Genomic DNA, 21539 nt, shown 5'->3' with positions numbered 1-21539 from the left:
CAATTTGAAGTATGTTAAAGTTGAATCCAGCAGAAGTGCGTGCTTACAGTTCTGCATTTTCTATTCTGTTATGGCTGTTGTGAAATATTTGTAGTAGAAGTCATATTTATCTCGTAAGGATTGTGTGCTAATACAGACGTGCCTTCACTGTTCACAAAATGGAGGAGCGGGGTTCACGTGAAATCGATGAGCCTGAATCTCATTTGAATCGAATTTCGACGATGATCTTGTGGATCTTCGATTCTGGAACCATGTATGTACTGTCAAGAGGAGTGCGCATTATTTTGGATCTTGTTCCAGCACTCACCGTGTTCTATCACGAAGCCAACTATAGCTGCGTCATCTGTTCATTAGCCCGTACGAAGCATTGCGTCCTCCACTTATCAAATATTCACTTTCGTTTTGACTATGGGAGGTTATGTCGTTTGTTAGGCACCATTCCGTACATGCATTGGTCCCAGTGGTCGTGAGCAATCGAGAATGTATGCAGCCGAGAAGGTATACCCAACGATTATGCTTTTTCTTCCTTTTTTCGAACTTTCTTGATATTGTTCCATTTTTTTCCCCACGATTGCATCTCTAATACTCGTTTGGTTTACACAATCGTGTGCCCACTTACACTATGCTAATCTAATTGGTATGCGCAGCTTTTTGCTGCAGTAAGTAGGTAGATTGCGTGTTCCATTAAGTGATCATAATTCACTTGTTATGTAAGTATTGTATAAGGACTTCGAGGAGAACAAGCGGTAAGGAACTTGTCATTTTAATGAAACTTAAGCTGCATTTATGTAAAAAAAAAAAAAAAAAAAAGCACGAAATATTATACATTACATGAACTTGCGTTACGTTTACTCTTATCCGATGTTAGTGAAATATCTGAAGCAGAGTGTTATGTATTTCCAATGCACAAATATAGGTTGGGAAGGTGAAATTTGTGTTGACAATTAACAGGAAGAACCAACAGCAAAAGTATGATTTCCTGAAAAAGAACAAGTTAAAATTGTTTTCCCCTCCCTTTCTTACAAGCAAGAGTAACTAAGGATGCACTTGCTTGAGAGGATTTTGTGGCCACTTGGCACATAATCTCGCTTTCATTTATGCTGTTACAATGGGATTGGAATGCGAAGTCTTCGGGAGAGATACTCGAGCCAAGGGTCGTAATCAGGAAGGTGCGCCTGTCAGTACTGCTTAACACGGAGGTGTCGAACTCGTTTGGCTTTGCTGGCTGGATTGAAGCACAAACTAGATCTCGCTGGCCGGATAAGGAGAATTATTCCTAAAAACCCATTTCATATTTATTTACATGAAATACTTTGTAAAACTAAACTTATCTTTAGAAAGCACTACACTGTCACTGACAAGTATATATACTTACTTATTTGCCTTGCTGGTTGGCCGATTAGCGTATCCGCTCTCCAGCCAAAAGGCTGCCGGTTCGAATCTCGCGTAGGCATGGATGTTTGTGATTGTCCACTCTTCCAATATGGACTGGGTCACTATGGGAGTAGTAGACCCAAACTTTCACCCTGCAGTGGGTAGAAATATAGGCTGTTCATTTTTTTTTTTTTCATATATACTAACGCAGCGAAAAGTTAAGCCTTAAACAGTTTATCTTTAACCCTTAACCGTTAAGGGTTAAAGATAAACTGTTTAGGGCTTAACCTCTATAAGTATATCTTAACAGAATAATTTAAAATGAGAAAATAATTTTTTTTTTATTAAATTGAGCTGCGGGCCGGATTGAACATGACCGTGGACCGTATGTTTGGCACTCCTGGCTTAACACATGATGTCTAAATGTTGAATATACAGGTGTGTGGAAGATATTTTCCTTGGAATATAATATAACCGGTTAAAAATGAAAGTTATTGAGACCGAAGATTTTTGGAAGCATAAAGCAGAAGAATAATAGATTTAGCATGAGAAACTTTAGTTTTCAGAAGGTAAACAACTAGAATGACTTGCATGATAGCTGTATGGAGATTCGAGCTGGTGTGCGACAGAATATTGGCATGTCATACCTCAAGGGCGCTGGAAATTGTCGGGTCAACAATGAACGAAGATTCCTACCTGGAAAAATAATTATTAAATCCCACTTTGTCCTGCTTCATTTTTTCTTCAATTAATTATTACTTATGTTTTTAGTGTTTTTTTTTCTTTTTAATTACTCTTATAACCGGTTAAAAATGAAAGTTATTGAGACCGAAGATTTTTTGGAAGCAGAAGGCGTCAGAATAATAGATTTAGTCTGAGAATGTTTAGTTTGCTTTTGTTTGATTAGTTTTTAATTAGTTTCGATTTTCCTCCCGGAAACTGCGAATTTTCATCCCGCAGAAGGCTAGAACACATGCAATGATCAGCCATAATGCACCTCATAGCGTTTAGTTTTTCAGCTGTAATTTCCAACAACCACTAGTTTCAATTATTAAAATGCATAACTTTTGTGAGAAGAGACACCAATCCAGCATCCTCATGAACTCAGTTAAGTGGGCCGCAACATAAAAATGATTGAAGGTTGGTCTACATAAATCTAGACTGTTTCGATAAATATTTATCTAAGAAGGGGAAGAATAATATTGAAGGAAAGATATCGAGGGGAGGGTAACCTATAGAAACGTTATCAAGCCTTGACTGCTTTCATGAATATTATTAGGTCAGTTATCAATGAATAGCATTACAGTCAAGTCACAGGGATAAGCGGTAATTATCTGTCATTGGAAATAACGATTATCTCGTTTATTGTTTCTAGGTGGACCTTTTAATGCATTCTCGTTTAGCTTGTTCTGCCACTGTTAGGTAAGTTTTTTTTTTCTTCCCTAAAACACGAGTTTTCCGTCCAACAAAAATAAAGCAGTCAGAGAAATGCGTGCTTAAACAGACCCTCAGAATGGGATTAACCACTGTGCGACACCTCTATTTACTATGGGACACACACTGACTGCTTTGCCTCATAAGTAGAAGATGTCGTTGTCATAGTTGCGAGTAATGTGTCGTCACATTACTCACACCTATTTTTCAATCTGAACTGTTTTATACATAGAGAGGGACAACAAGAAAATAATTCCCATTATTTTTAATGACATTGAAAGTGTGCTTTTATAATAACTGATTGCACTCGATATCAGTTCAAAATTTAAAAAAAAAAGAAAAAATGACGGTAGTTATTGTATTCTACTTAAGAAAGCGTGCGATGTATCGTTCTGTTAAATCCTACTATCCGGACGATGATAAAGAAAAATAATTTCGTGAGATGCATGAAAAGAAGAGATGGATGTTTTTATTATCAGTCTATAGGACGGACATACTCTCAGACACGTTATGGTGGTAGTATTTTCGATGTTTAAAAAGAAATACAGTAGACAACAGGGCAAATGCTGGTCTTGAAATTCACGCTTGCTCTTGTTATTCAGGGAGTGAGAGGTGTGATTAAAGTCTAGCGGAATAATGAATTACTGACCATTTAAAACTACTGTATATATTTAGAAATGTATTTACATTTAATCATACAAATACAACATTTATTTTACAAATGATATTCTATCTTTTTCAATTTAGCTACTTGAATACAAATTCTACCTTACGGTTCTTCTATGAAGTCAATAACATCGTCATAAAAAGTTGGTTGTAACTTAATTTTCCCAAGCAACACGCACACTTGTAAAGGCTGCTGAAGCTCACTAGCTAGAGCTACGTTGACATCGTATGGCCTGGGTTTAAGTAACAGAGTGAGACGACGTGAAATGGCTATGGTCGCGCATGAAAACCCAGTGCTGCTGCTGCGAGGACCTGTAAGCTCCTTCAACCGAGCAAGCCAAGGTAGCTTTGACTAGACGAGCAAGGATCGGTCTTCGATACACAACGCAAAGCTCAATTATTGCCGCGCAAGCTTAAGACGTCTTCTGTCTACAAAAATAAAAGCCTGAATGGAATGCTTATAAATGAATGCATTTATTAACAAATAAATATTACTTCTTTCTCAAGTAATGAGCTTGCGCAGCAAGCATAGCAAACATGGAGAATTCACCCCTCGTACACAACACTTTATCCCTCCCCTCGCTTTTACGACTGGTGTAAATTTTCCATTATGAATTTATGAAACATGTCACAGAAGCGAGGCTATCGAGATACGGATCCTTCAACGGCAGGCTTGCTGACTGACTGAGACCACAACGTCCAACCTAGAATAAAGTATTTAATTCTAATAACTGAAACAACGTAGTCTATTTTTTACCCAATAAACGACTTAAATGCCGCAAAATATTATATACATGTTTGCGTTTTTTTTTAAATTGTTGATTTGATTTATTGTGACCGGATTGAGTCAGTTGATTAGGAAGGTAGTTCAACGATCTGATTCAATTTTTGACGAAAATTGAGCACTTGGATGCCTTTTATCAACATTTTTACACACACATGTATTATATTTTCAGTTATTTCAATAACTGTAAAACATTTAGCGATCTTTAGAATTTAACTCGTCGAATCCAATCCGAAAGGAGTTTGAAATAAATTCTGACGAGTGAAGGTTCGAACTTTGAAAAGGGTGGGAACAACAAACCCGCTGACTCTAAGAAGTCTGCAGTGAAGATACAGATGAAATGCTGAACTCGGGACAATACCACACCGAAGTGGTACTTAAAAAAATTAAATAATAAACTCATTTATTTAAGCAAAATTTGAAAATGTTACACGATTTAATGTTTATGGAGTTTTTTTTAAATAAAAACGTGCAGTATTTTCTTCTAAACGTTTTTTTTTTTTTTTTTTTTTTTTCTTCATGAATATATTGGAGAATTTGGCTATTTCCTGACTTACCGAGAAATACTCAAATACCCATCATTATTAATTGATGCGGCATTGACGATAGTGATATGCGGGTATTTCGGGACAGGTCAGCTCAGCGCTTGCCAAAAGTCAAGCTAGATTTCCACACGTGTAATATAATCCTTCGGCGATTGTTCCGCACATTCCACCCTCCCCACCATCAAGCTCTCATAACCAGTTCCTGCTTGGGTATTTAGTTTGACTTCAAAAATGATGCTGCCACATTTCAGTTTCATTCATGTTTCAGTTAAATCTCAAGTGTGTTGCTTTGGGTAAAATTGCCCTTTGCCGTTTTTCCCGATTGTATGACTTCGATGCAAGCGAGCACTATTGCACGCCGCAGTATTTCTCGATCCACAATCTAAGCAGTAGCATGCATAAATTTTAGACAAAAAATGAACGTTAGGAATTATTACAAACGAAATATTTAAAAAAAAAAAATGTATAGATACACTTTGGCGTTGATTTTCTGTTTTAGTTATCGTCTTGAGACAACACGGTCCTTCTATCAAAATTTTTAATTTTTTTTTTTTTTATATGTGTGGCTTTATATTTTGATTAATTTGAAGAAGCGGCAGAAATTCATTGTGAAAATAACCATACTGATATTTTATTTCTTGTAAGTTGCGCTAATATTAACACTTCGTGGTTTTCAGACGTTTAAGCCAATTGTAAGGAATCGCATCAAACTCTTCACGGACACGGAGGCGTTGGAAGCTTGTGGAATAGAAACGTGATAATAGCAAATTTCGGAAAATAATGTACTGATAAATTATTCAGTATTAAACGGATTAATAAATGAACCAATACGTATTGTTTTCCAATAGTTACCAGCTTTATTATTTCTAGTTTTCTAAAAGGAACATTCCAGTAATAATTGCATTATTTTTAATCTTTTATCCACAGACAAAGTTAATGACAAAACGTCTTCTCCTCCATCAAACGTAATTCTGTTGACAAGAGCTCTATTTTTTTTTCTATTAAGTTAATGACTTTCAGTCTAATTGAATCAACTTAATGGTTTATTTAAACTTCCTGCTGCATATTTTCAGAGTACTAAATGTTTGATGTTTTTGTGTTGATTTGCAGATTGGTTAGCTATTGTTAGCTGATATTAACCTCCACTTCAGGATCAAGGCGAGATGGATATGCAAGACTATGTTGTAGAGGCAGATGATGGTTCTCCTCTCCTCAATGGAGAAGGGTAAGTAATGCTTTGCTCTCAGCACTACGATACCCGCATATTAATGTAAAAGTATTTTTAGATTGCGTCCCCCGACGGCACTGATCTGCTGTAGAATTTTCAACCTTTCGTGTTGGTTGATATATACACGTATTTACATTTATTTATAACATATTTATAAATATATTATAAATAAATTATAAATAAATTGACTACCATAAAACGCATACTAATATATATCTGTTGTTATTCCTTTTAGTAAGATTCCTCGCACGCATGTTTAGGCTCATTTTTTTTTATTAATCACGATTTATACACCTACCGAGAGTTTAATAACAAAACATATGCCGTTTTTCAAACACCGGCCGCTGCGAGAGTTTCAGTTCCTCTTTTGGAAGTTAGTATTTCTAAACAGCTGTCAGGTCTCTGAAATCTTTAATGAAGAGCACTAATAAAAAGGCAAATATACAGTCTGTTGACTCTTGGGAAAATTTCGCCTCTTTAAAGGGGTGCAACACCCAAGGAAACCTAGGTTCGAATCCCATTTAGGACGCGAACCTTTGTAAGGTGTTTATATCTGAAGATCGGTTATCGCGTCTCATACCGAGGTATTAGGTTTTCCCCTCAAAACAGGCAAACGACCCACTAAAACACTTACACAATCAACAGATATAATACATTCCCCAAATACATTATTAACCGTAACAAGCATTTATTGCAGTGACAAAATTTCCCAAAATGGTTGTGATAAATCTGTACACCGTCTGCAATTTTTCGTTTGCTGATCTTTTGACAGAGACAGATATACAGTATATCTTATACTAGACAAGGAATTATATTCTCGTGTTAATCTTTTACGCCTGAAATATCTTCGCGACAAGGGGCTTTGACTTCATATCCGTTGCCTCTATCCAGTAATGCACATCACACTTCCTTTTGGACTTGTCTATGCATTATGTGAAGGAGCATTGCTCAAACGACCGTTATTTAGGTCTTATCATTGGAAGCTGGATTCAGGAAGATACCAAAGATTAAATCAACGCAGAAATAATATATTTTCCATGTACAAGTAGTAAAATGGTGTGTCACTGCATTATTAAATTACTCGGGATCAGAGAAAGTTCTTGTTTGTTTATAACGTAAATTATGCCAATTATACTCCCAAACATTGCTTGCTTGCACTTTGGTAATGGATTAGCAAAAAATATAATTTCCGTTTTAGTGTAATTTGTACTTTTTGTAACTAAGTGGAAATACTTTCTCAACACATCTTTCTTAGGATTGGAGTCGAAAATCTCTTGATTGTTGCACAACCTCGTTTATTTTAATATACAACCTCATCCACGAAAGACTGAAGCCTCTGGTATAGTGTGTGTGTGTGCGCCGTTAACTGTTCAGATTAAATACAATAAAGAAAAGTGTGGCCACTCCTTTTATGCACCATTGTAGTTCCTGGGATATTAGCTTTTGCTGCTTAACTACGTTTCATCCATAGTACTGCCCCGTCATGGATAAATGACGGTGAGTTAGTAGGACAAATTTTCAGTCCTTCTACTTGCTTGACCGAATGCTTTCCACCACAGGGTGTTGGTTCGAATCCCACAGAGGCATGGATGTTTGTGAATCTTGGGGCGGGAAATGAATTTCATCGTCTGATGCGAAGCCACATCCTGCTTATTGTGTGTTCACCTACTGTACTACAAATGCGCGATACGTTTACAACCTTTCACAGGAGGGGATTATCACGAAAAATGTCGAATCGGAACCGAGAATGAGTGTTGATAAACTGGATGCATTTAACCAGTGTAATTGCACATGTTGGTTGATTGAAAATGTATTTACAACAGCGCGCGATTGTATGCTCAAGAATCTGCGAGGATTTTTTTTATATTTGAGCTAATAATAAGGCAATAATTGATTCGAATTTCGATGAGGACATCAGAAATGTTGTCTGTACCCTTTCCCCCCAGGTAGAACTAGCCGCCTTTAGTCGGAGCTGGTAGAGTTCTTTCCTCCCTTAAAGAGAAACTGGACTTTAACTGGATAAAGCAAAGAATTTCTTGCACTTTCGTTTTTTTAGGAATTAAGAGAAAGTTTAAATATGCAGCAGAAACTAAAAAAAAAAAAAACAATAGCGTCAGTTTTCGTCTTCCATGGGATGATTCCTATAAAGACAAAGGAAGCTCGCGAATAGTAGCATTGAACAGAAATCCAAGGTGCGAAGGAGTACGAGAGAAATCGAAAACTTTTATATTTCTTTTTTATTTCGCACGCGTTGTTTGTTATGAACATGCGAGAATGTATGTCGTAGGAGGTGATTGGCCGAGGAAGGTTTCGTGGCGCTTGGGCAACCAGTACTGTTCAGTTCGTTAAAGAAGAGGGTCTCCAGTGAGGTACAGATGCTCGAAAAACTGTTGGAGGAATCTGCTAATTCGTTATTAGCATCACTAACTTTCACTTCGAAAGTTTATATTCCAGAAAAATTAGGAATGAGGCAACTCAGTGAATATTGCGTGCATCCTCAAACATGCAAGTGGAACATAAGAAGCTTAAACGTTATGATTATGCAATGAATTTCATCATGGATCCTCGTAAATTTTGCGCAGCAAAGAAATATCCTCGGATTCGTGCAAAAGAAATACAGCAAGCAAATGCACCTGTTATTTTAGGTCCGGCGCACTGGCTTCGGGAAGAATAGTGAAAATATTCATAATAAAAGTTAAATGAATATTTTCAGCTTCAGGGACTGTTCCTATTCACCGTAATTCCATACGAAAGGACAACTCTAGTTTAAACTGACTTCCAGATGGCATAGCTAAAAGTAAATTATGTTCTTGTTTTAATCCTACCCAAGTGTTGAATAAACAAAGTTTGCGCGTGAAGTAACTTCTCGACTAAGGCCCTTATATACTGTATATGGAGGCAGATGGATATTGCACAGCACACGTCCTTTTGTATATTGATTGCCATGCCTAAACACGTTAAGCGATTACAAACAGTAAAACTTAAACATTTGTAATTTTCCCATTTCAAAACTTAATGGCAGTACAGTAACGAGGGTATGAAGTGTCTGTGGCAAGTGTCTAACTTGTGCCCCCGTAACCCAAAAATGACAAAAATTTGAAAAATTTAAATGTAACAAGTTAAATTTTACTAAATGCAATATGTTAAATACTTCCTATTAACCCCATCAAAATGAGTTGCAGAATTTGTGTGTCTAAAGCGGCGTATTGCCGAAATTTAGAAATACAATATAAAATAGCGGACTTTTATATCTATTTATTTATTTTTATTTTTTACGTTTTGCGCCCGTGGCGGGTGCCTCTTTCGCCACGCCCGCGTTATGGCACTGCTTAATGGTGCTGAACGGGAGCGTTTATCGACTAACTAAAGAAATCAAAATATGAAGAAATTTGCCCCCATGAAACAGACTCGTCACTTTTCTCTCGTTAGAAATGCCATTTGGATCCCTAAATGAGATTGCTAACAAGATCTGAACGTGCGAAGGATTGCCTTCGATGCTCCTACTCGGTCTGTTTCATCGGTGCGAAACTTGTCGATTTTGTTTAATAGGAAAATGCGCGCTCGTCTAAGCTGTTAACTTTTTCTCAGATTCTGAACTACTGAAAAGAATCCTGCCACTGGTGTGCTTATATGCTCTGTGCTTTCTTTTCCCCACCTCTAGTGACGAAGATGCTACTAAAAAGTGGGACGCATTTCGTGAGTTGCCGCCCGAAGATGATGACGAGACTTTCAGTACGAAGTCGTTTGAAACCGGAATTAAAATATTGAAAGTGTTGGTCTACATTTTCACATTTGTAGCGTTGCTGGCATGCTGCACAGTTTCGAAAACCACCGTATTCTTTATAACTGCTCTCATCAAAAGGTCCCCGTGTCTTCCGTTCTGCAGCAGCGATTTAAGTAAGTAGCAGCTACGAAGCATTTCGGCAGTTTTTAATAAACAGTGTTTTGAAATCAGCTTATTTTTTTAATTGTTAATAGCTCGCTTTAAGTGTAACATTTGAAAGAAGTGATAATAGTAAACACTTATCTAGGATATTCGGAAATTTACATAAAATAGAAATTTTAATAAAAGCCTTACCTTTTTTAAAAAAATCAAATCGATGCTTTTCAAGACTTGCTTCAATAAAAATAGTCACTGCGGTTCCATTTACACTGAGATTGCCAGAATTGTATAACAGTAATGCGCTCCTCTGTTGATGCTCTCATTAAAATATGGTTCATTTGTAATAATGCCGCACATCGGGAAGATTTCTATGCCCAGTCTCATTTTGTTTTCTCTTCCTGAACTGAACGCCTGTTCTGAACAAATCCTTATCTCCACTGCAACTCCAGGACTTCTGTCAAAGCCCTAGTTCTCTAACAAATCGGCCAAAGTAACAAAAATTCAGCATCCATTCAATGGCTCAAGTCAAAAATTCCAGTTTCTCATTCAGCTCGGAAATGCAGTAATCTTACTGTCTGCTCCAATGACAGTCGAACTTTCTGGTCGTTGCCGAGGCCGATGGGCAAAGCTACTACTCCATTTCTGTCTCTCTCTCTTTTCTCTCTCACCATAACATCTAAGGGAAGGCAGACTTTTTGGAATCAGGCTTTTCCTCACTCTAGTTTAGACGATCAGGGCAAATCTCCCGCTATTCCCAAACACTACCTACCGCATGCTTCTCCTGATCATTCGCCATAAGAAGATCGAGAAAATATTCATTTGTGCTAAAAACGCATCCTCCACAATTATAACTTATCCTGTATCGCCTATACAAGCAGTGATGGCCCAAACTAAACCAGAATGATAGCACAACAATATGGATTCTCGTATTTTTACAGCAGATGTCGTCGCCGACGTTAATAGTTTTTTCCTCATCCGATCCTCTTTTCTGTTGATTAAAATCTCTGCCATTTTCTCGGAAATTCGTTTATCGTCTGCATTGCTCTTCTAATGCCATTTGTTTGAAAAGTTTCTTTCTCCAAATGCTGATTTTTTTTTATCCATTCCAGTTTTCTTAATAATTAATTTTCCTTGGAAATGTTAATATTCACAGTTCTAAAGCTCCAATGTAAAAAAAAAAAAAAAAAAAACAACTGCACGAATAAAGGAGGAAGAAACGTGAAGACACTTCTAATGGCTCACAAAAATTGTTGACATTATATTTAACTAATCTTCAAACACTCGATATTTTCGTTAATGATTCTTCTGAGTATTCTGTGGGGAACCAAAGCAGCTGAGATCACGCTGTGGTGTTGAGGTCGACTCCTCTTCCCCATGTAGCAACAGTCACTCTCATCGACTTGTTGTCTATCATTGTAAGAATTCCGTATAGCATAGAATACAGAATTCCTCTTTACGATTTCTGTATCACTTCATTTAGTATATTCCGAAAGTGCGCCAAGTCTGTATAAGAATCGAGCATAACGCAACTGACTTTCATCGAAATCTCACTTCCTTTTCTTCTCGAAAAAAAGAAGTGAGATTTCGACGAAAGTCAGTTGCGTTATATATTTTTTATTTACATATTCAGAACTGACTTCGAAAAGTGGAAAATTTACATCCTGTCAACTTCTCGACATCATGTTCATCCTATTCATTTTTTTCTCTCGGTATGTTTCACCCGTTTTTCCCATGGCAGAATACGCCCAAGATGTCGGGAAGGAAATAAACATAAGCCAGGGACGCGCTTGCCATAACAAGCGAAGAGCACACGAAGTACTCTGTTTTTCAAATATTTGTTATGTGATACAAGAGTTATGCCCTGCAACCGCTGTTCGATTCGTTTTCTTTAAGTATGATACCATTTTATACTTTTTTTCCCCTGTTGAAGAAGCGTTCCATAAAGAACGTGAAACGTGATCTTATTTTCCTATGTGGATATTTCGAAACGGCTTTCAAATGAATGCCACAAAAGTTCACGAGAAAACAACCCACTCGATCCCACTGCGATGGATGCTTATTGGGTGTAGGTGGTGGGCCGTTTTCTTCGTCCGCTGTAAGACCATCGACTTGTTTACTGGAGGCCTCAAATAGTTTGCAAAAGTAGCATGTTTGGTTTGTTGTCAGACCTTTACGACACCAAATGTGCGATAATTTTACAAGCTTTTTTCTGTGGATTGGATTCAAATAAATTTGCCTATGAAGTGATTAAGTTTTCGACAAATCAATGAATATAGGGAAGTAGTTGCATTTTCATTCTTATCGCCCATTCGATAACAAACCGACAAGGAAATAATCGCCGGCAGAAAAGTTCGTTTCGTAATAACATTGTTGCGTACTTGACACCATTCGTTGTCAGTATTTAACACCACGCCGTTTTTCAAAAGCCGCATGCAATTTTGTTTTATCTGATTTTGTCCTCAAAATAGTCCCAGTGATTCGATAAATTTAAATAGAAAATGCGCAAGTATATCCTGATGTGCAATTTGTAGCCTTTCCCAATCAACTCCACCTTCGTGGTATGGCCTGATTCCACAAACGGGACCCTGGAAAGCATTGGTGCCTGATAATCTTCCCTAGTTGGAGGAAATGTCAGCTAAACCTGACACCTACGACATTACTCACGTTTCTGAGTTATTTCTTTAATTTCCTATTATATTATGATCCTTGCCTTTTTCTTTCCTTTTTTTTTTAAAAAATAATTCCATTATTTAAAATAAAGAGCCAATAGGCTTCATTTCGGCGATGTAAACATTTAATAAGGGGATATTAAATCCCCTTAATTTAAATAATGACCTCCCACCATAACGTATAACATCATACATCTCCTAGGAGATGGGTTTTACATTATGAGAAATACTAAGAATAGCGATCAGAACTTTCTCCGTCTTTGCTACGAGTTGCCCTAGTTTGTACTACGTACTTGAACTACGTGCTTTAGCTCACGCTAGTAGTCGCCGATACTTTTGTAGTTACTATATTCGGCATGAAACTCTTTGATTCCGATCTTTGAGTTTCTCATTCCGTTTTAAAACAATGTAGGATTTAATATCCCCTTAATTTAAATAATTAATTCCATGATTTCATGACGCAATCCCGATCCATTGTTTTTGACTCGTTCTTCGATGATGTTAGGCCTTCTGATGATTGATCTTGTCATCCTGAATTTTGCATACACAGCGCTAGGCCGCCCGAAGAAAAACCCAAGTTCAATTCTAGTCACCGATTAGAGGAACGCTTTCTAAGCCATTCTTCGACCGCTTCCCGAGTTAGTTGATCTCTGACATAGGCAAGCGGGTGTTTCGCCCTTAAAATCAATCGGAGAACCACACTATTTCAGACAATACGTATATTGTGTTAGAGACCACGAGATGGCGACTTTGCCTGCAGTCTTTTCACTGGATGCCCACCCAGTCTCCAAAAGTTAGACACAGCCAAAACGACCTCGCTTACTCTCTATAGGAGAATAAAAGCTTTAGCGGATTTTTTTTTTTTTTTAATTTAAAAGGATTGCTACTCTGGATGCTCCTTTCCCCAAAGATTTCACAATTCCATTCATAAGAATGAATATGTTTGCTGTTGCTGTGGAAAATGCAGTTTGATTCTAATCATTAAGTCTGTTGGAAAAATATTAACTCTTGGATTTTAGTTTTATCGGGTTAAGTTGTTTTCAGGTTAGGTTTAGCTATTACTTTTCATTTTATTTTCAGAAGTGGAGGAAACATGCATTCTAGTTAAGTTAGCAGTGTAATTCACAGGAGTGGTTTCCGCTGACAGTGTTAAAATGATTATTGAATTCTTCAGCTATTCTTTTTTGCTCGTTTACTATATTATCATGAACATTTTCAAGTGTACGAATGATTTGTTTTTGCAGCATGTCATTGCCGATTAATTTATTTGCGAACTTCCATTGTTTTCTGTTATTACCCTAGCATTTAAGATTTCATTTCTGTAGTAATTGTTTTTATTATTTAATATTTATTATTATTTTATTAAATTTTAATGGCTTTTTGTTTATTTTTTTAAGTACTCAATGGTGACAGAAATTATGCATTCACCCTTACTGATCAAGACAGAGCTGCATGGATGTGGGCGCTAATTTTTATTATCTTAATACCAGAATCCCTAGTTTTCCTGCGTTCTCTGAGGATATGCATTTTTAAATCGTTTGTGATGCCAAAACCAGGAACTTTTATGTTGGTAAGTATGAAGCAATTTTTTTATAAGATGACCAGTCGTTCATAAAACTTTAACGTAGGCCAGGAGTCTTAAACTCGCATTAATTTAGGACCTACATTCCTTACTAGTAAGGCGTGGCTCGCTGACGTGTTTGTTAGCCGTATTTAGAGTAGGAATGAATAAGTGGGAACTTTCCAGTAGAAAAGTTAATTAAAAATAAAAATATCATGTGTGTTTAGTTTAATTAATTAAAAGAAATTAAACTGTTGATTCATGAAAGGAAAAAATAATGAAACTAAAAGATAATTAAAAAGTGATAATCTCGCGTATCAGAAAGCTTACAGCCAGTTGTGAACATGCTGATGTCTCTTGTTGATCTAATGAGAGCCTGATTTGCACGGTTTAAAGAACTTTACCTGCCGTGCTGTTGACCGAATAGTGGTGGAGTATTAAAAACATTACCTAGAACATTATCTGCGGGTTAACGAGATTACAGAATGATATCAAACAAGACTTCAAGGAATGATGAATTTATTATTATTATTATTATTTGACACCTTTAGGGAGTCCAAAGACTCATCGAGGGAGGGCACCTACTCTACAACTCTCTGTCTCCACTACTCAATCCACCAACTGCAACGAACAGCAACTACACCATCGCCATCTACCGCCTACTACCACCACTACTAGTATTTTCACAGAAAGTTACAAACATCCATGCCCACGGCGGGATTCGAACTCGCAGTCTTTTGACTGGAGAGCGGATACTTAGCCATAGAAAGTTTTTCATTTGTTCTCGGCTAGTTTTCAATTAAACTAGCCGAGAACAAATGAAAAACTTTCTATGGCTAAGTATCCGCTCTCCAGCCAAAAGACTGCTGGTTCGAATCCCGCCGTGGGCAATTAATTTCTTGTTGAATCCTTTATTCAAGGGAACAAACAAAGTTTGCACATGAAGTATCTTTACGACCACTAGGCTATTTACATATAGATGTTGATGATTTCATACCTCCCCCCCCCCCTTTTCCCTTAATCGAGGCCTGAAGTGGGTTGAAAAATTTCCATGTTTGGCGTCTAGAGCAGAGTTTCGGATTATGTAAAAAAAATAAATTAAACACACACACACACACACACACACACATCAAGGGCGAATATTCAGGGTGTGCTAGGTGTGTGGTACACATTCATGGAACATCAATATCACCGATATATTTTTGCATTTATTCCCGTTGAAGATTATATTACCTTCATTGTTTCCTGGCTTCACGTAATTCCTAAAATTAAACGCAATATACTAATGCTTCATGAAGAGGATACTTTTCGACGTGTAAGCTTTGCACCACATTCGCGTTAATGGAGCGGGTGTGCAGTCACAAATATATACGCCTTTGAGCCATTTGAAAACACGTACAGATGGCGCAGCGGGTCAAATTGGCTATTGACATTAATGGCTTTAGGGATGAAGCAGATGCTTTTCATATTCCCTGCTATCTGTTAGGGATACAGTGAAGGGAAAAATTTTATGAGCAGTTTGCTCGCCCTGAACGGGCATGAAGATTATGTATCACTACGGGAAATTAAAATGGCTTTTGGTTTTTATGTTTGAATAGATCCGTTGCATCGTAGGTTACAGCTTGCTGGACCAGATCATTGAGCTGTATGGACGTTTTTAGGAAAAAAACTTTGTTGCTAAAGATTGTGGGAAAGAAAAGATATAAGGAACATTTGTATCTCGATGAAGTTGGTTTTCTCTGACGAATCATGGAGCGTTTAGAATCATTCGTAAGCACTTGTTTTGTACACGTTGCAGTTTGAGCAAATTACTATAGGAGGTATGGCTCCAATCGCTTACGCCTCTCCACCCTGGAGAGGCGTAAGTGATTATGGACGAATCGTCTGCTGGTATAAGAGCAATTTGATTCTGATATTTAGCTTGCTGTTCCTGTTAATTAGGGGGTAGATCTGGGCGATGGCTTTAGATGCCTTTTCACACGTAGTCCTGATGTGCTGGTTAAAAGTTAATTTTTTGTCCAGCACTACACCAAGGTATTTTGTTTCTGTCTGCCACGGAATTTTAGTACCGAACAGAACAGACGTCTCCTGCAGGAGATATCGATCTTTTCGTGAAGAGAATGGCTGTGCTCTTTTGGGGATTTACTCGTAGTCTCCATTTGGAGAACCATTTCTCTAACTTTAGAAGTTTTCTTGAAGTTTTTTAGTAACAAGGTGTGGCCGAAGAGATCTGGCTAATAATGCTGTATCATCTGCATGTAGATGAACGACATGTATATAGAGAACAGTAATGGAGCTAGTAAGGATCCTTTTGGAACTCTGGACAAGACATGGCGCTGGGATGAGGTTGTACCATTTATCTTGCATGCTTCTATTCTGTAGATATGATCTAATTAGGTGTACCATTTTCAATGAGATATCGGCTGAGATAAGCAATCCTTCTTATTTTCAAATTTTGTCAAATGCTTTGGATAAATCAAGAAAAACAGCTCCAGTGTATTTATGCCAGTTGTATCTGGTGGTGATATATTAAACTATTCTGAGGATTTGTTGAGCAGTACTATGGTATTGCCGAAAACCAAATTGTTCTTTTGAAAGGATGTTTAGTTCATTTACTGAAGCGTAAAGTCGTGAGAGGATGACTTTCTCTGCAATTTTAGTTGGAGATGGGACGATAATTTTGAGGCAGGTGTGGGTCATGATGGCCGACTTATGCATTGGATTACATCAGCCAGTTTTCAAATGGGAGGAAAATAGTGAAACCTTAAGATTGCATTTATTATTATGGTCAGGTGCACTACAGCTTTTCGGGGCAGCAGCTTGATCACTTTATTTGTGATGTCATCTGGACCAGGAGCTTTTTTTGTTCTTTAAATTTTTTATGATATCATATATTTCAGCAGATGATGTGGGTGCAATATGGTCAGCACCGGTATCAGGGAGTTTTAATGAGTATCTGACGTGTCTGTGAATTTTATACAAGTGATTGAAGTTTAAGTTTTCATATGAAGGTTTGTACTGCTCGTTTAATTTTTTTGCTATGACTTCTGCCTTTTCTACGTCTGTGTGAACAAGGCGTAGGTCAGAAAGTAGAGGGGGGGGGGAAGGGATCTGCTTTTGTTTCTGATATTCTTCAGTAGTTTCCAGATGATCAGTACATGAAATAGAGGCTAACTTTTCTTCCCCACAGTTGGTCTCTGTGGGATTTGAGCGCATCCCTCACTTCACCATTTAGTCTGTTAAGAAATTTTTTATGCTGCGCACGGCTGTTGTGGAATCTCTTTCTTGCCTTTTTTTTTTTTTTTTTTCTTCTCTCATCAGGTTCATAATGTTTTCTGGCAGACGACCGGGCTTGGGGACAGTTGTGGAGGAGGTGACTGCCTTTATAGCTGAGTTAATTTGTTGGGTGAGACTTGTGACTGCCGTTTCGACATCTCCTGAACTTGTATCAGGAACAAGACCGATGTAGTCTGGGAATACTTTTGATAATTTCTCCCAAGATATAAATGAGTGAGAGGGAGAAGACAGATGTTGTTTTCCCACTGGAGTAGAATTCGATTGTGATCAGATGTCAGCTCATTCAGCGATTTTAGGCTGTACTGGAATTTGATATTTTGCAGGATTCAGGATGTCAGCAGTGCCGAATGTACTGTTGATGGGTTGGTTCAGAGCGGCCTGAACCAACCCATCACAGTACAGTACTGAACCACAACCTGAAGAGGATTTGGCCGTTCTTGTGTGGTTCTACAGTTCCATGCAGGATGTTTCGAATTTAGATCCCCGGCAATAATGATTTGTTCTCTAGTGCCCAGGACGGCATTTAGATCTGCATGTAGTAGGGTTTTTAACGGCGGTTTGTAGGCCGTGTAGATTTTCAGTCTGCAGCCGAGTTTGAGAAAACCTTCACGCCTGTGACCTCAAGGTTAGAGGTTGGAGGGGTATTTACGGAATTGTGTTTGATATAATATAATATGTGAATGTCTGTGAAAGTACTAGTGGTCGGCGGTAGATGGCGTTGGTGTAGATGAAGGTAGTTGTGGTTGGTGGAGTCGGAGAACTATAGAGTAGGTGCCCTCCCTGTAGGTGTTGCGTAACAACAATAATAATAATGGTATAATTTAATTTTTAATAAAGATGGCAGTGCCGCCACCTCTGTAGGTTAGCCTGTCCGTTCTGTATGAGTGATATCCCCTAATTTTAGGGCTGTCCGAGGGTCTTAGATGTGTCTCACTTATTAGAACAATATCTGTCTGATATCTCTGAGTAAAGTCTTGGAGCTCCAAAATTTTGTTTCTGAGGCCATTTGTATTCCATGCAACGATCTGTAGAGAGACTGGAATTAGTTTGATTCTATTCGTCTATAAGTGCTGTGAGGATGACTTGTGTTTCACATAGGGATCTTTTCGTGGAGGTTACTGAAGGGTTAGACATGCTGGAATCTTGTTGCATGTTTGCTAGAGAGGCAGTAATAACAGCGGTCAGGTTAGTAGGTGCTGCTGGCTGATTCTGTTTTTGTGATGACTTGTTGAAACGGGCCACATCTACATAAGTTTTTGTCTGCCGTTGGTGGTCTGTTTTCTTGAAAGTGATTGTGGCCGATGAGCTTCTGGCCGTGGTGCAGGAGCTTCTGATATTCGTGTACTAGAGGAGGAAGACTGTTTGGCTGTTTCCGACTGTCTGTTCTTCTTGTGTTGAATACATCCCTGGTAATTGGCCGGGTCAGGGGCACTGCAGTTAGCACATTCAGCCGGGGTGGTTTTCAGCTTAGTGCAGGTGTTGGTGGGATGGGGTGGCTCTCCCCACACTTAAACTCTGCTCTCGGCACAGTTTCTGAGCATGGCCAAATTTCTGGCATTTGTGGCACTGTTCTGTTGAAGCCCTTTTCTGGATTCAGGGTTCAGGATTGATCTTAAGTCCACAGATCAATGTCAACTCATATATGTTTTTGTAGGCCTGATGGATTTCAACCAAGTCCAGAGGCATCGGGCTCTTTTCAGCTCTGATCATTCAGCTGACCTTGATGGGTGGTGGGTCTTGATAGCGGAGATCAGCAGCGATTTCATCTAAGTATGTCCTCAGAAACACCTCGAAGAACCACCTTCAGGTTTTTCTCCGAGCTGAGGGGCTGGTCAAATTCTTAGCGTTCCAGTGGTCTTAAACCGCCCAGAAGGCGAGGGTGAGCGTTGAGACAGTAGCACCTAGAAATCAGTGGCTTTGATTGGTTATTGTTTATTGTCAAACAATCAAATTGAACGTTGTCATGTTTTGTCATCAGTTGCTGTTTTGTTTACTGCGTGAAGTGTGAACTGGCATGGTAGGAAAGTTTTTATATATAATATTCGATAAATTTATAAGTTTTTTTGCCCATATTTACAATGGGAAATAGTGCTGACGATCTAATGAATGTCCCATTTTCTGGCAGAACCTTTGCAGATTGCATGTCTGTAGTCGAAGTAGGTAAGCCCCGACCTCTTCCAAATTTACTGAGAAAGCACAAAGATGCAAAAACTGAGCACATGGCACTTCTCTATTTCACAATACAATACAGTAGATTGGTTAACTGGATGTGAAGTGCAGTCAAGACTTTTTTTTTTTTTGTTATCCTTGTTTATTATTCACCAGAGAGAAAGGCTTTTGGAATAAGCATGGATACACTAATCTGTTCCGTTTATATGCTTGCATCATAGTCTGCGGGAGCAGAGTGTTCTTCCATTAAATGTGTCGTTCGAGTTGTCAGTAATTACACTAATTGTTCCTAAATATAATACATAGATGTTAAATGTGATGAACATAGTTACTTGTTTTTCTTGCTTGTGCAGTATAGCATCTGTTGAGGTTGGAAAGTTTTTTAACGGTATGGCGACGTTTTTTTCCTAGTCTTTGGAAACAACAGACGTAGATTAAAAATTTATCTATTCCTGAATAAAGATGAATACTTCCGTGTATTATGAGAAAATTTGGATCAACAATAAAATACTAGCATATGTGAGATAGCGTTTATTGATAAGACCAAAGAGCCGCTGACACTAAAATAAATAAATAATAATAATAATAAAACTAATGAATGTAGGATTGCAGAAAGTCTGGATATTTCCGATAATGATCGGATTTCTTTTGTTTAAAGAAACAAAAGTTTCTTTTGTTTCTTTAAACAAAAGAAACTTCTTAAAAAAAAACGAAGTGACTTTTTACTACTTTTATATGGGATGATTAATTTCTCCATCAGACCACGTGTATTCTTACCACGCCTAAATGAATCACCTGATCAACATTATTAGTTCATTTGATTAGCCTCTACCTATAGTTTTTAACTGATCTACTAAATGTATGTAGTGACTGTTAATTATTTATTACTTTGCAAACAAATCTCTTTCCCTCTCCGCGTAAGTTTTTTTTTTTTTTTTTTGTTTAATTATGCCATTATAAATTCACTTATGCATGTCTTGACTTTTTAGGATCGTATGCTATTCGCAGTACCGAGCAACTTATGGGACACACACATCACAAATGTTAATGAATAATTCATGTTCCATTAATGAAAGTATTTCTACTCACACTTATTCGTTACTTTACGTTTCCCATTCCCACCTGACTCTTAATGACGGTGTTCACATATTTTATATAGTTGAGTAATTCAAATATACCAACCAAATAGAGCTTTCTCCTTCATTATTGTTTTCTACTATATATTAAAACAAACACATTGTTTCCCCACTACGCAGATTTGGTTACAATTAATTGATAAATTAAATATTCAAAGTCATCCTACAATTAATTTCATTGGATGAGCGCTGATGCGTTATTCACTCGTAAAACTTTCAGACATCGATAGAAATGCAACCGTACAGTCAAACTGACGTGAATTTTGCAGCGCGGGTTGCATAAGCCAACCGAAATGGACACGTGACACCACTGATATATATAATTGATAGAAATAGAAAAAAATCCTTAGCCCACCCACTATACAAAATGTACTATATGTTGCAAATAGCCTTTTATGGGTGGGAGCAACATTAAAAAAAAAAGATATATCAGTTACCTTAGTAGTCCATAAATGCATTCTTTCAGGTGTATATAATGCTAGTTTTCAATAGCCTTTTATTGTTTCGCACAGCCACAGGCAAGTCGTCCGCGCCCATGCCAAGCCTCAGCTGTACACAAACTAGTTGAGCGCCAAGCATTGGCTCTGCACAGCAGAAAACAAGTCCAAACTGGGCAGCTCCAAGACGAATATATAAATATCATTAGCGGGAACCCGGAAGAATATCAACATTGAATTAATACAAAATCATATATTTCCCATATAAAAGTAGTAAAAAGATGTATCATTTTATCATTAAAATACTCTGATGACAGATAGATATAGAAAGTTTTTTCACTTGGTTACAAATTAAA

General features: G+C 37.7%; 1 protein-coding gene across 1 annotated transcript in view; it reads left to right on the top strand.

The window, feature by feature from the left end:
• The window catches only part of LOC150099069 (chitin synthase chs-2-like), a 92600-nt gene that overhangs the window by 19626 nt on the left and 51435 nt on the right, over window positions 1-21539 (top strand). Inside the window, exons 2-4 of the mRNA XM_090405806.1 lie at window positions 5914-6028; window positions 9693-9928; window positions 13981-14153. Coding sequence (XP_090261932.1) covers window positions 5967-6028; window positions 9693-9928; window positions 13981-14153 — 471 coding nt within the window. The 5' untranslated portion in view covers window positions 5914-5966. The remainder of the gene's footprint in view (window positions 1-5913; window positions 6029-9692; window positions 9929-13980; window positions 14154-21539) is intronic.

This window comes from Typopeltis vanoorti, chromosome 15, assembly GCF_054136105.1.
Source record: "Typopeltis vanoorti isolate ZY-2024b chromosome 15, IOZ_Tvanoo_1.0, whole genome shotgun sequence".
In the NCBI taxonomy this organism is placed as follows: domain Eukaryota; kingdom Metazoa; phylum Arthropoda; class Arachnida; order Uropygi; family Thelyphonidae; genus Typopeltis; species Typopeltis vanoorti.
This window is presented reverse-complemented; position numbering and strand designations above follow the sequence as displayed.